This window comes from Staurois parvus, unplaced genomic scaffold, assembly GCF_062004578.1.
Source record: "Staurois parvus isolate SC_StPar_1 unplaced genomic scaffold, SC_StPar_1.0 ptg000839l, whole genome shotgun sequence".
In the NCBI taxonomy this organism is placed as follows: Eukaryota; Metazoa; Chordata; class Amphibia; order Anura; family Ranidae; genus Staurois; species Staurois parvus.
This window is the reverse complement of record NW_028318635.1, coordinates 4,614,667-4,629,971: the sequence shown is the minus strand read 5'-3', so window position 1 is coordinate 4,629,971 and position 15,305 is coordinate 4,614,667. Positions and strand designations below refer to the sequence as shown.

General features: G+C 41.5%; 1 protein-coding gene across 1 annotated transcript in view; it reads right to left on the bottom strand.

Moving 5' to 3' along the window:
* Window positions 1-7,146, bottom strand: part of ANKFY1 (ankyrin repeat and FYVE domain containing 1) — an 85,478-nt gene extending 78,332 nt beyond the window's left edge. The window contains exon 1 of the mRNA XM_089655406.1: window positions 7,049-7,146. Within this exon, the coding sequence (XP_089511532.1) occupies window positions 7,049-7,058 (10 nt within the window). The 5' untranslated portion in view covers window positions 7,059-7,146. The remainder of the gene's footprint in view (window positions 1-7,048) is intronic.
* Window positions 7,147-15,305: the final 8,159 nt, after the last annotated feature.

The window sequence follows — 15,305 nt, the reverse complement described above, 5'->3', positions numbered from 1 at the left end:
AGTTTGTTGAAATAATGTTTCTGGATTTTGGGCATTTGCCAGGATTGAGTCTCGAGATACTCTTCTGAAGAAAATGTTCTAAATCTCAAAGTCCCAAAAGCTCAGAGGTGTTAATTATTGACTTAATCATTCTAAACAATATATAGCGGTTACTTATTTCACCCAGGACTGTGTACACACGTAAAATCTAAGATGAAAACACAGTTCCCAAAGACAAGTCTGTAACAATTCATCATCAAGAACTAGTGAAGAGATCTGCAAACTTAATCATAATAAGAAAATGTATAGTTTAGTCTTCTAAATAATATATATATATATATATATATATATATATATATATACACACACACACACATACATTTTTTATTATTATTTTTTTTTTTTTTGCTTAAGCAGAGGCCCTAGAGAATAAAATAGTGGGTCGTGCAATTTTTTTGTCACACAGTATTTATGCAGTGGTTTTTGAAGCGCAATTTGTTTTGCTCTCACTGTGATGTTTGTGGTGATACATCACGTGTGGTGCAATTGCCGTTTATGCATGCATGCAGAACCAACACATGCATTCCCCACTGCGCACTAGCACAGTGGGATGGTAAAGGCGGGGGGAGGTGTTCTTGTCAAAGTAATCCAGTGGTTCTTTAGACGCTTGGATTACTTTTACTGGCTTCAGCTTTGCTGGCTGCAAAGAATGATATCTTGGTCATCGCCGCAGCGAAGATGGAGATATAACCTTCCCATCCAAGGAAGTGGTTAATGCATCTGGTCTCAAAAGCTGTTATGGAGAGCAGAGTGACTGCCAACTGAATGTCTGCATACTCTAGTGGCAAATCTAAAAACCTCTGCATTTATAACAGATATATAAAACCGCAAGTGTAACACTGTTAAAACACTGTTTTAAAAAAAAAAAAAAAAAAAGAGACATTCCTAAATGTGCAAAATATAACTGGATATGAAGGGCTTCCCAACCACCCTATAGCATAAATACTGCTACAGGGCAGCACAGGTGCGAAAAATCATGTATATACACGTGATTTTGCATTTTCGGGTAGGGGGTCGCGGCCGTCAATCACCAGGTCACGGCCACTGATTACTTGCCGGCGCCCGGTGATTTCCGATGGGGATGAAAACTGTTTTGTTTCCAACAGTTCTCCTCCCTGTCAGCTTGGGCACACTGTTTTGGATGGCTATGCACAGCCATCCAAAGCAGTGTGATTACAGTGAAGCACACTGACACCGCCAACCTAGTAAAACAATCCCAGAACACAGTTAACCCTTTGACTGCCCCTCATGTTAACCCCTTCCTGCTCGGTTCCATTAGTACAGTGTCATTGCTTTTTTTTTTTTTAGCCCTGATCACTGTAAAGGTGTCACTGGGGATGTCAGTGACACCAAGTCAGTTCCCCCCAGTGTCTTGCTATAAGTCACTGATCGCCGCCATTACTAGTAGAAATTTTAAAAAATTAAAAAATCTCAGTATATATACCACCATTTGTAAACGCTATAACTTTCACATAAACCAATTAATTTACACAAATTGGGATTTTTTTTTTAACAAAGACACGTAGCAAAATACCTTTTAGCATAAATTTATGACAAAATTTGATTTTTACATTTTTTGCTGGACATGTTTAAATAGCAAAAAGTAAAAAAAAAAAGTTTTTTTTCCTCAAAATTGTCGGGTTTTTTTTATAGCGCAAAAAATAAAAAACACAGAGGTGATCAAATACCACTGAAAGAAAGCTCAATTTGTGGGGAAAAAAAAGGAAGTAAATTTTATTTGGGTGCAGCATTGCATGACCGTGCAATTGTCAGTTAAAGTAACGCAGCACTGTAATGCAAAAATGGTCTGGTCAGGAAGGGGGGTAAACCCTCAGGAGGGCAAGTGGTTAATATATATGGGTGACAACACCAGGTATAGTTGATCCAGGAAATACCCGATTATGATCATGAAGACATTTTTTTCCCTGCTGGAGCTAGTGCGGCCATGTTTTTTCTTTTTGCCTTCCTCTGCATGAGCCACCTAGCTAACAGGTGCCAATGTTCACTTTCGACATTCACTTTGTGCACTGCTAGTAATTACTGAGCTTCAAAGAGGGTAAATTGTGCAATCCGAGCCGGGCAGCCATGCAGAGAACACCTGGCTCTGACTGGTGGCGAACACCACAAATGGGCAGCGTGGGGCAGGACTGTTGAGTATTTATATTAAATTTTATTTATTTATATATCTATTGTTGCAGTTATCTGATTACGGTTATCTGCATAAATATATATATATATATATATATATATATATATATATATATATATATATATATATATACACACACACACACACACACCCACACATATACACACACAAATTTATACATATTTAAAAAAAAATTTTTTCCCATTAATGCGGTCTATTATCTCATTGTTATCTGCAGTATGTATTTATTTTAATTATTTTCATTTTATATTTATTATTTAATTTTTATTTTTATAAAATATATTTGTTTTTATTTATATTTGTATTTATTTTGATATTTTTTTTTTTATATTTGCAGTTCTAATCTAATTTTTGTTATCTGCAGATATATATATATATTTTTATTTAAAATGTTTTAATATATATTTTTGTTGGTACTGATTGTTATGTGCAGATAATTATATATTTTTCGTTTTATTTACATTTTTATTTATTTTTGCTGTTATAACTCAGTTATTCTTATCTGCAGTCTTGTACCGTCCAAGTCCCATCCACTGGGAGGAGAGACAGAACCTGTCAAATCTTGGACACCTGGATGATCAGCTAGCGGTTCTGCCAGCTTATCATAGAGGCGGACAAAGACCAGAACTGCTTTGTCCACCTCTAATGATATTAGGAAACAGTAATCGATGAGCATACATCACTTGCCTGGATGGAAACGGCGCCATTTTAAAAACTGTAAAACACCTGAGCACACCGATCTTGGTGTGACCAAATGCTTTAAAGGACAGAGGAGGGATCTGAGGTCTTATGCCGGCCATAGAGGGGTCGAGAAATCGGCCGAAAAATCTGGGTTCATTTGTCGTCCGGTTTTTGGTTTTTTTTGCAGTTTTCTTTTATCTGTCATGTTGGAAAATTTGCAGACGATTTTGCCAATCGGCCGATCATTTTACCGATAAAAGATTCGCGCATGAGCCGTGACCTGCAAGGGACAGAAGTTATGGGGTGAACTTTATGATTTTGTCGGCCGATTTTTTTTACCGTTGGTGGTAACGTCAGCTGAACGTACGACTTTTCGTTTTTTTTTCTTTCGAAAAAATCGTCTGATGTTCGGCCCGTCTATGGCCTGCATTACTAATCTCAGATCTCTCCCTAAAAGTACCTGTCACTACCTATGGCTGTCACAAGGGCTGTTTACATTTAATTAATAATTTCATAAATGATTAGCTTGTTTTAACCACTTGACTACAGGGCACTTATGCCCCCTTCCTGCCCAGGCCAATTTCGCTGTCGCTTTTTGAATGACAATTGTGCGGTCATGCAACACTGTACCCATATGAAATTTTTATCATTTTTTTTGTGACAGATAGAGCTTTATTTTGGTGGTATTTAATCACCTCTGGGATTTTTATTTTTTCTTAAACCAAAAACCGCTGAAAATATTGAAAAAAATACGTTTGTTCTTAGTTTTTGTTATAAAATTTTGTAAATAAGTGATTTCTCCCCTTCACTGATGTGTGCTAATGAGGCTGCACTGATGGACACTGATAGGTGGCACTGATGAGCATTGACAGGCATCACTGATGGCACTGAAAGGCAGCACTGATGGGCGGCACTGGCACTGTTAGGCGGCACTGATGCACACTGATAGGCGGTACTGACTGGCACTGATAGGCGGCACTGATAGGTGGCACTGACTGGCACTGATGGGTGACACTGAAAGGCAGCTCAGATGGCCACTGATATGTGGCATTGATGTGCATTGGTAGGCACTGATATGTGGCATTAATGGGCACTGGCACGTGGCACTGTTTAGCACTGACAGCTGGCACTGATGGACACTGACTGGTGGCACTTCTGGGGCCACACTGATCATCAGTGTACATATCCCCTCCGCAGAACGCCGATTACCGGCTCTCCTCTCCTCTCGAGCTGTCAGCGTGACAGCTCGAGAGGAGAGAAATGCCGATAACCGACATTTCCCTGTTTACATGTGATCAGCTGTGATTGGACACAGCTGATCACATGACCGAGCCGACATCTTCGGCTCTTTCCATAGATCAGTGATCTGCTGTGTTCGAGGGACATGGCTCAGGGTCATGTGCTGCGCGCTCCCTGAGCCGCGCATGCGCGGTGAGACTGGAAGAACGTCATATGATGTCCTCCCAGAACGAGAGAACCACCTTGCGCCCGTCACTGGACTATATGGCGGGCGGGAGGCGGTTAAAGCATGTTTAGTATCTATTTACTTGGGAGTAAAATCATCTTTTATATTTTAACAAAATTGGGTTATGTATTGTGTTTGCATAAAAAAAAATTGTGTTTGAAAAACTATTGTGCAAATACCGTGTGATATAAAACATTGCAACAGCCACCAACTTATTTTCTAGGGTATCTGCTTCAAAAAAAGAAATGTTTAGGAGTTCTAAGTAATTTTCTAGCAAAAAAATTAAAAACATGAAATGATTAAGGTGCCATAAAGCCCTTTTCATTTTTAAAAGTCCCAGACACCTCTCCCTAAAAAAAGTCAACCCTTCATATTATCCATCCTGGGAAAAATGTAATAAATTAGCAACTTCAGTCACTGAGGCCCCAGCTAAGCGGCACCAACAATTTGCCCTCTTTGAAGCTCAGTAAGCTCTGACATGACTCCGTATTACTAGCAGCGCATGCAGTGAATGACGAAAGCGAGGCTTCCCACCTGTTAGCTAGGAATCTTTTCTCTCAATCCAACACTGTCCAGTCTGCAGCCCCATCCTCCTCCCTTCATCTTCTCAGCAGGGGGGTGTGGCTGAAGCCCTGGTATGTGCGTCTACAGATGCACACAGCACAGCTCAGGATCGAGCCTGCATAGGTGCCCCCATAGCAAGTGGATTATATGGGAGCAGACACAGACGAGGACTGGACAGCTCTGGCAGGGGGACCCGAGGTGGTTTTGGGCTGCTCTATGCAACGCTATTATCAGTGTCCAGCAGAGCACTGGTTAAAGCTTGTAGGAGGAATTTTCATTTTGCTCTAGGATTCAGAACCCCTAACTTCTCTCTGTACAGTGCTGATTGGCCCTGTGCTGATCACATTCACTCTACCAAGAAAAATAAAACCTCTCTAGCAATACACACCAAACTGAGCATGTGCAGAGTGACTCCTAGGGCTATCAGCAGATAAATTGGGGACAGTAGAAGAAGGGGAGGATCAGGATCAAACAGGCTTTTTACACAATACATTGGTAGGGTTGCCACCTCATCCCTTTATTTATTACAGGTACTTATATAGCGCCAACATTTTACATATATATTGTACATTCACATCAGTCCCTAACCCTCAAGGGGTGTACAATCTAAAGGCCCTAACTCACATTCATACATATACATACTAGGGACAATTTAGACAGGATCCAATTAACCTACCAGCATGTCTTTGCAGTGTGGGAGGAAACCAGAGGACCTGGAGGAAACCCACACAGGCACAGGGAGAACATGCAAACTCCAGTCAGGTGGTGCCATGGTTGGGATTTGACCCTACGACCCTAGTACTGCTAGGTGGAAGTGCTAACCACTGTGGTGCCCACTTTAAACCCAAACACACATGAATTCCACAGGTTCTGAGGCTAATGTATTGCAGATAAGGCTGAGTTTAATTACCACCTTAATCAGCTACAGAACCTGTGGAATTATTGTGTGTTTGAGTTTAAAGGGATCAGGTGGCAAACCCTATGCAGAGGATTAACCCCTTAGGTCCACAGTGAGTAGAACAAGCACGCTTTACTGCAGGGGTGGGCAACTGTAGCCCTCCAGCTGTTGTGAAAAAATAGTCCCATGAGGCATTGCAAAACTGACAGTTACCAGCATGACTCCCAAAGGCAGAGGCATGCTGGGAATTGTAGTTCACCAACAGCTGGAGGGCCACAGTATATAGACTGATTTTACTGTTGTGGGTTTAGTAACACTTCAACCTCACAGTACACTGTCACCCTGCATGTGACACCACAGAAGTTAGATGGGTCAGCATCGCAAGGGTTTTTATGAACACTTTAATTGGTGGGCTAAATGGTTAGAACTTCCGCCTGGCAGTACTCGGGTTGTTGGTTCGAATCCCAACCATGGAACCACCTGCCTGGAGTTTGCATGTTCTCCCTGTGCCTGCATGGGTTTCCTTCGGGTACTCCCACACTCCAAAGACATGCTGGTAGGTGAATTGTCCCTAGTATGTGTATGTATGAATGTGAGACGGGGACTTAAGATTGTACACCCCTTGAGGGTTAGGGACTGATGTGAATGTACAATATATATGTAAAGTGCTGCATAAATCGATGGCGCTATATAAGTACCTGAAATAAGTCAGTTTGCTAAAGTGCTGGGTATCACACGAAATGTTTTTAATTAAATACTGGATTTCACCTTTTTATACTCAGTGCTGCTGATCTCCATGTATACAGCCATCCCTGGCAAGTATGGCATGACTCAGGGAAGGTTTCCTAAGGGTGACAACGTCAGATCGTGCTGTGTACTAAGTGTTGTCACCTGGACAGGGCTCCTTGTGTCAGGCTCACCAGGGACTGTTCTAACAAACGCAGCAGACTGAACCTATGGAGGAGATGTGAGTGAATGAGGAGAATGCAGCATGTCAGTGGAATGGATGGGGAGAGCTCCAGGCCAGTCGTTCGTAGATGTGTTGTGTACTAGGTGGGATTAGAGTGCCCCCTCACATACATGCAGCTGTGTACACCGATCCCATGTAAATGACACATCCATGTCCTCCCCACCCAGCACACTCCTATGAGAACAAGTCCATCCCGACCACATCTACTGCCCGACCCCCCTACACCTGCCCACTGTATCCCCGCAGGGCCCAATTCTTTACCTTCCGCCATGATGGATCCGCCCGGCTCTTATCGCGAGAACGAGGCGGAGAGAAGCCTGACTGAGGGGAAGTGAAAGCATGCCCGTCCGTACACCCCTTCACTGCCGGAGTGCTGCCGCCCCCCAGCATCTCCGAAGAGGTACTGCGCCCTCCAGCGGACACCACCTGATATGAAACTTCCCATACAGCACACTGAGAAGTTGTGATTACAAAGCGCGCAGAACTTCATCCTGCTGATCCGCTAAATGCTCCTAACATCCTCTACTTCCTCTTCCTGCATAGTTTGTCCGTCAGCATATTGCCACAGATTCTGATAAAAAAAAAAAACAACTTGAAGGGCCCATTTGGAGCTACAAAAAAAGTTTGCAGGCTAGTTTTGAAACTGACGGCAGCGCAAAGTCACAGGGAACACCGACCTTCATAAGTCAGTGTGCCAAAAGACATGTTAGGGTTGCCACCTCGTCCCTTTAAACCCGAACACATATGAATTCCACAGGTTCTGAAGCTAATTTATTGCAGATAAGGCGCTGAGTTTAATTACCACCTTAATCAGCCACAGAACCTGCGGAATTATTGTGTGTTCGGGATTAACCACTTGCCCTCCACTTGGATTTTACGGACATGATGAGCTGTGGGGGTGGAGCGGAGCATTGAAGTTTTTTACCTTAATGCAGAGCATGCACACAAAGGAGGAGCAAAGAGCACCCCAGAAGAGGAGGTTCAGGGCCACTCTGGCAATACCATTGCACAAAGCAGGTAAGTACAACAGGTTTGTTATTAAAAAAGAACCATTTGTTATTACAAAAAATGTATTGTTTATGACCCCTTTAACCCTTGTGGTGTGAAGGGTGGTGCAAGGGTCCATTTTTTTAATTCCTGAAGGTGGTCTTTAACCACTTGCCCTCCTGAGGATGTATCCCCCTTCCTGACCAGGCCATTTTTTGGCAATACAGCGCTGCGTTACTTTAACAATTGCGCGGTCATGCAACACTGCACCCAAATGAAATTTACATCCTTTTTTCACACAAATAGAGCTTTCTTTTGGTGGTATTTGATCACCTGTGCGCTTTTTATTTTTGGCACTATAAACAAAAAAAAAAGTGAGAATTTTTTCTTTTTTTTTAAATGTTTTTTGGAAAAAAAAGCAATATTTTCACACTTCTGTCACAAAAAATCCAAAAAACTCAAATTTCATCATAAATGTAGGCCAAAATGTATTCGGCTACATGTTTTTGGTTAAAAAAAATCCCAAGAAGTGTATATTTATTGCTTTGTGTGAAAGTTATAGTGTCTACAAACTATGGTATAGATAATGGAATTTACACAGCTTTTACTTTCTGACAGCTCATGACATTTCTTGAGGTGCTAAAATACCAGAATAGTACAAACACCCCCAAATGACCCATTTTCGGAAAGTAGATACCCTAAGCTATCTGCTGAGAGGCATATTGAGTCCATGGAAGATTTTGTTTTTTTCCACAAGTTTTTGGGAAATTACAAAAAATTTTTGTCACTTAAATTATTTTATTTATTTCTCACACAAGCCATGAGTCTATGTGGAATTACACCCCAAAATACATTATGCTACTTCTACCGAGTATGGGGATACCACGTGTGTGAGACTTTTTGGAAGCCTAGCCACATACAGGAGCCTGAAATCCAATGACCACTTTGAAAGCCTGAAGGTGCGTAACTTCCTCATTTCACTTCCTCAATAGCTATCACAGTTTCGAAGGCCCTGACATGCCAGGATAGCCCCAAACCCCCCCAAATGACCCATTTCTGGAAAGTAGACACCCCAAGGAATTTAAAAAGAGGCATGATGAGTATTTTGCAGATCTAATTTTTTCTCACACGGTTTTGAAATATAAAAAAAGAAAAGAAAAATATGTTTTTGTTTTGTTTCTTCATTTTCCAAAAACTTTGGCAATCTATGAGATCTGTAAAATACTCACCATGCTTCTTATCAAATTCTTTGGGGTGTCTTTCCAAAAAGGGGTCATTTGGGGGGGTTTGGTGCTATCCTGGAATTTCAGGGCCTCCGAAACTGTGATAGGTAGTAAGGAAGTGTAATGAGGAAATAAAGCCCTTTAAAAGCCTGAAGGTGCTTATAGGATTTTGGGGTCTTGTACTTGGCTAGACTGCCAAAAAGTCTCTCACATGTGGTACCCCAATACTCGGGAGAAGTAACAGAATGTATTTTGGGGAGTAATTCCACATATACCCATGGCATGTGTGAGCAATAAATCATTTAAGCGACAATTTTGTGTAAAAAAAAAAAATTTTTGGTCATTTTCCAAAAACTTGTGATAAAAAAATAAATTCTTCTATTGACTCAGCATGCCTCTCAGCAAATAGTTTGGGGTGTCTAGTTTCCAAAAATGGGTCATCTTCGGGGTGGGGGCATTTTATGCCCAGCATTAGAAGTTTATGCCGCATATCACTCACTCTTCTAACCACCTGAAGACCAAGCCTTTTCTGACACTTTTTGTTCCCATGAAAAAATCAGTATTATTTGCTAGGAAATTACTTTGAACCCCCAAACATTAAATTTTTTTTAAAGCCGACACCCTATTGAATAAAATGGTGGGTGCTGCAATTTTTTATGTCACATAGTACTTGCGCAGCGATTTTTTTCAAACGCAGATTTTTTGCAAAAAATGCACTTTTTTACTTTTAATGCACAAAAACACAATATATTGACCAATTATTTAGTAAAATATAAAAGATGATGGTATGCCAAGTAAATGGATACCAAATATGACATGCTTTAAAACTGCGCATGTCCCCTGCAATGGCGACAAACTACATACATTTTTAATATCCATAGGCAACGCTTTAAAAGCCTTTACAAGCTACCACTTTAGATTTACAGAGGAGGTCTAGTGCTAGAATTACTGCCCTTGATCTGACGTTCGTGGCGATACCTCACACTAAACCGCTGTTTACATACCGGCACGGGGTCAACGCACACGCACACAGATGCACGCATGGGGGGGGCGAGGGTGCTTTTTTTTTTCTTTTTAAGTTATTTTGATTTTTTAAATTATTTTTACGCTGTTCCTTTCAATTTTTTTTTTATCACTTTTAATGCTATTTTTTTTAGAAATCTGGGGTCTATCAGACTCTAGATATCTTTTCTGCCCTTAAATTATCTAATGAAACCAAGATCGGTGTGATCCCCTTTCCCAATTTAAAATGGCACTGTTTATATCCTGTGAAACTGAAGTGATGAAAAGCTCGTAGCTTCCGGTTTCTTAGACTATAGAGATGATTGGCACCATTCCGGTCTCCAGTCAGCTCTATGGTCATTTGGCAAAAACGCAGGCTGCATTCTCAGGTTTCCCAGATGGGACTGCCCGAGAAGGCCGTGGAAGGCATCAGGGGAGGGGGGGGGGCATTATCTCCCACTGCTTGTAAAAGCAGACCTGCAGCTAAGTAGCCACTAGGATTGCTTTTACATAAAAGCTGATCACCGGCTGAATAAAAAGCTGTAGGCATCATCCTGGTATAACCATTCAAAGTCCAGTGATGTACCAGTACGTCGCTGGTCCTTGTTGGCTGAATGAAAAAAAGAGAATAAATCTCTGCCAGAAAAAGTGTGTGGTATGCCCACCATTAGAATATATCGCCCTGCATCCACCCACTTCTAATGGTGGGCACACATTAGGTGACACGGTGCCGCATGCGCCAATTCCAAGATTGTACAACTGTCTAAATAGTGGCACGCTTGAATAAGAATTGTCCATCTATAAGTGGTACCCCATATGGAAAAAGGATGACACCAAGTTCCAAACTATCTTGCCACTACTGCCCATGTAGTCTGAGCATCCGGGAGGCTTCACATGACTATCTTTTCCCTCGTAAATCCGAAACATATATGTATAGCCTGTTGCCCTCTCTCAGGTTGTATACATCTTGACGCCATATCTGGCACACTTGCTGCGGAGAAATTGTTTGGATGCAAGGTAGCCATAAAAATTAATGAGGGACTTATCAACGCAGATTATTTGCTGGAGAGTATAGACATCTGCAAATTTTTGGTGATTTGCGAGGCCATACAGCAGTTTAACAGGACAGGTTCCACTCAGAACAAGCCTCGTCATCGTCGACCAAAAAAGCTGAGTGCACGTGCTCAGCGTCATATCCAGAGTTTGTCTTTGGGAAATAGACGTATGAGTGCTGCCAGCATTGCTGCTGAGGTTGAAGGGGTGGGGGGTCAGCCAGTCAGTCCTCAGACCATATGCCGCACACTGCATCAAATTGGTCTTCATGGCTGTCATCCCAGAAGGAAGCCTCTTCTAAAGATGATGAACAAGAAAGCCCTCAAACATTTGCTGAAGACAAGCAGACTAAGGACATGGATTACTGGAACCATGTCCTGTGGTCTGATGAGACAAACTTATTTGGTTCAGATGGTGTCAAGCATGTGTGGCGGCAACCAGGTGAGGAGTACAAAGACAAGTGTGTCTTGTCTACAGTCAAGAATGGTGGAGGGTGTATCATGGTCTGGGGCTTCATGAGTGCTGCTGGCACTGGGGATCTACAGTTCATTGAGGGAACCATGAATGCCAAAATGTACTGTGACATACTGAAGCAGAGCATGATTCCCTCCCTTTGGAGACTGGGCTGCAGGGCAGTATTCCAACATTATAACGACCCCAAACACACCTCCAAGATGACCACTGCCTTGCTAAAGAAGCTGAGGGTAAAGGTGATGGACTAACCAAGCATGTCTCCAGACCTAAACCCTATTGAGCATCTGTTGGGCATCCTCAAACAGAAGGTGGAGGAGCGCAAGGTCTCTAACATCCACCAGCTCCGTGATGTCATAGAGGAGTGGAAGAGGACTCCAGTGGCAGCCTGTGAAGCTCTGGTGAACTCCATGCCCAAGAAGGTTAAGGCAGTGCTGGAAAATAATGGTGGCCACACAAAATATTGACACTTTGGGCCCAATTTGGACATTTTGCACTTAGGGCTGTACTCCCTTTGTTGCCAGTGGTTTAGACATTAATGGCTGTGTGTTGAGTTATTTTGAGGGGACAGAAAATTTACACTGTTATACAAGCTGTACACTCACTACTTTACATTGTAGCAAAGTGTCATTTCTTTAGTGTTGTCACATGAAACGATAATAAAATATTTACAAAAATGTGAGGGGTGTACTCACTTCTGTGAGATATTGTACATGTGTTTAGAAATGTCCTAAATATGCATATAAATGCAGGTTTCACAGTGCCAATGTGAATGAGGCCCTTCACGTTATCTCTTCAATGCTAGACTAGACAAGCTGCCATTGACTTCTATAGGCCTCCCAACACACTGAAACATAGAAAAAAAACCCAGATGTCTTATTTTTCAATGCGAACTGTAGTTATGAGATGGGAACAGCCACTATTTTTATTATGGGGAAGTAGGACATATCTGTCATAGCACATTGCAATGGATGTGTTAAAAAGCAACCATATAAATGGGCCTTTATATCCAGACCATAGAAAGTGAAAACAGCACAACATACACTATATCGCCAACTGTGTGCAGAGTCAATAGCTAAAGACCTCCAAACTTCATGTGGCCTTCAGATTAGCACAACAACAGTGTGTAGAGAGCTTCATGGAATGGGTTTCCATGGCTGAGCAGCTGCATCCAAGCCTTACATCACCAAGTGCAATGCAAAGCGTCGGATGCAGTGGTGTAAAGCATGCTGCCACTGGACTCTAGAGCAGTGGAGACGTGTTCCCCAAAGAGACTAATCACACTTCTCTGTCTGGTAATTTGATGGATGATACTTTGATCTGGGGATACTTGCCTGACTGCATTGTGCCAAGTGTAAAGTTTGGTGGACGGGGGATTATGATGTGGGTTTGTTTTTCAGGGGTTGGGCTTGGCCCCTTAGTTCCAGTGAAGCAAACTCTTAAGGCATTAGCAAGACCCCCAACAGGTCATGTTTTCAGGATTTCCCTCAGATGAAACAGCTGTGGTAATTACTAAGGCAGTGAAACTGATCAAATCACCTGTGCAAAATAATGGAAATCCTGAAAACATGACCTGTTGGGGGTCCATGAGGACTGGAGTTGAGAAACACTGCCATAGACACACTCCTAAACCTTGTGGACAACCTTTCCAGAAGAGTTGAAGTTGTTATAGCTGTAAAGGGTGGGCCAACTCAATATTGAACCCTACAGACTAAGACTGGGATGCCATTAAAGTTCATGTGCATGTAAAGCAGTGTTTCTCAACTCCAGTCCTCATGGACTCCCAACAGGTCATGTTTTCAGGATTTCCATTATTTTGCACAGGTGATTTGATCAGTTTCACTGCCTTAGTAATTACCACAGCTGTTTCATCTGAGGGAAATCCTGAAAACATGACCTGTTGGGGGTCCATGAGGACTGGAGTTGAGAAACACTGATGTAAAGGCAGGCATCCCTGGCAATACAGTGTAGCTGTTTCTTGGCAGGTACAATATCATGAATTAGAATTATGGCAGTTCACAGTAAGGCCTGGTTCACACCTATGCGTTTTTCAGTGCTCTTTGCATTTTGCTGAAGTCTACAGTTCATTTAACATGGTTTCCTATGAGACACATTCACACCTATGCGTTTTTGGCTGCTACAATTTTGGATAGGGCCAGGGACTTTGTTTCCGCAGATTATTAAAACACACATAGGTGTAAACCAGGCCTTACACTGTAATAATAAAAAAATAAATAGAGTTAAAGGTGATGCTGTGATCATTTCAAATATCTAATCACGTGCAGGGTAAATGAGAAACCAGTGGTGAGATCTTTGTACATTACACAACCCTTATGCCAAACTATAAGAGCAGTTCTCTCCCTACATGTAAATGTATAACACTGCTACCTACATGTTACTGACAAAAATCACATACCCACATTTAACCTATACTGTCACTTGAGGACAATTCACTGTTACAATATGTCTGCAAACACGTTGATCTGTTTATTATTTTTCATAACACTGTTGTAAAAGAAAAAAAGTTGGCAACCCTGCAGATATTCTGTTAGGTATTGGACAACTAAGATGAAATGTAAGTTTGTATGAGGTTCTTCAACGTTAATTTACAGTCTAACCCTAAGGCTACTTTCACACTGATCTTAGCAATATGCATTTTTACTGCGTTTTTTACAGAACATGTGACTAAAAAAATGCACCACAGATGCGTTTTTTTTGCCACATTTTTCATTGAATTCAATGGGGAGGTTCGTTTTTGGTGTAGTTTTTGTACCGCACCAAAAATGCCGCAAGTAGGATTTTAAAAAATGATGCATGACCTGCAACAGATCAGTGTGAAGAGTTTAATAGGAATACATGGTCACACATTGGATCAGTGTGAAATCAGCCAAACCTGGTAGAAACAGAGGGAATTTAGAACAGGTGTGAATCATTATCTATGAAAGGGGGGTCAGGCAGACAGATCAGTTTATGCATTATTAAGTAAATGTTATGCATACATGGTCATGAGCTAGACCAGAGATCTTCAAACCTGTGGGCCAAACGTAGTCCTTTGCTTTACTTTATCTGGCCCATAAGGCACCATTCCCCTCCACTAACACCAATGATATGGCACTATTCCTCCCACTGAAACAAACAATGGGGCACTATTCTTTCTACTGACACCAATGAAGAGGTTCTATTCTTCCCACTGGCACCAATGGTGGGGCACTATTCTTTCCACTGATTTCATTTCTTACTCCCACTGGTCACCGTCTGGCCCCTATAAAGTCTAAAGGACAGTAAACTGGCCCTTTGTTTAGAAAGTTTGGAGACCCCTGAGCCAGACCATCAGTTAAAAAAAATTAAATAATGAAACAATTGCAAGAATAACTTTTACATGGTGTCAATAAATGTACCCTGTTGAGGACAGGAGTGAAGAAGAGTTTTAATTAGGTTCCATGTTCTGTAAACTATAATTGTTATAGTCATGTAGGCAACAAAATTATATACTGTTGTGTATCACATGTAAGGGCATTAATTTTGGAGGAGTAGGAGTTAATGTCAGAAAAAAACAATCTTACCCCTACTCTAATAACACTTTACAAATTAATATTTATTTCAAGAGTGATAGTGAGAGAGTCTTCACAGGTATAAGTTCACCTTAACACCATTATTAACCAGTCAGCAATTATATAATGATGGTCATAATGCAACTACCATGCTTGTATTTCTGTATAACTATTAAAGGTTGTGGACTAGAGCAAGAATATTGCCTGGTGAGGCACACAGCCTTCACATTA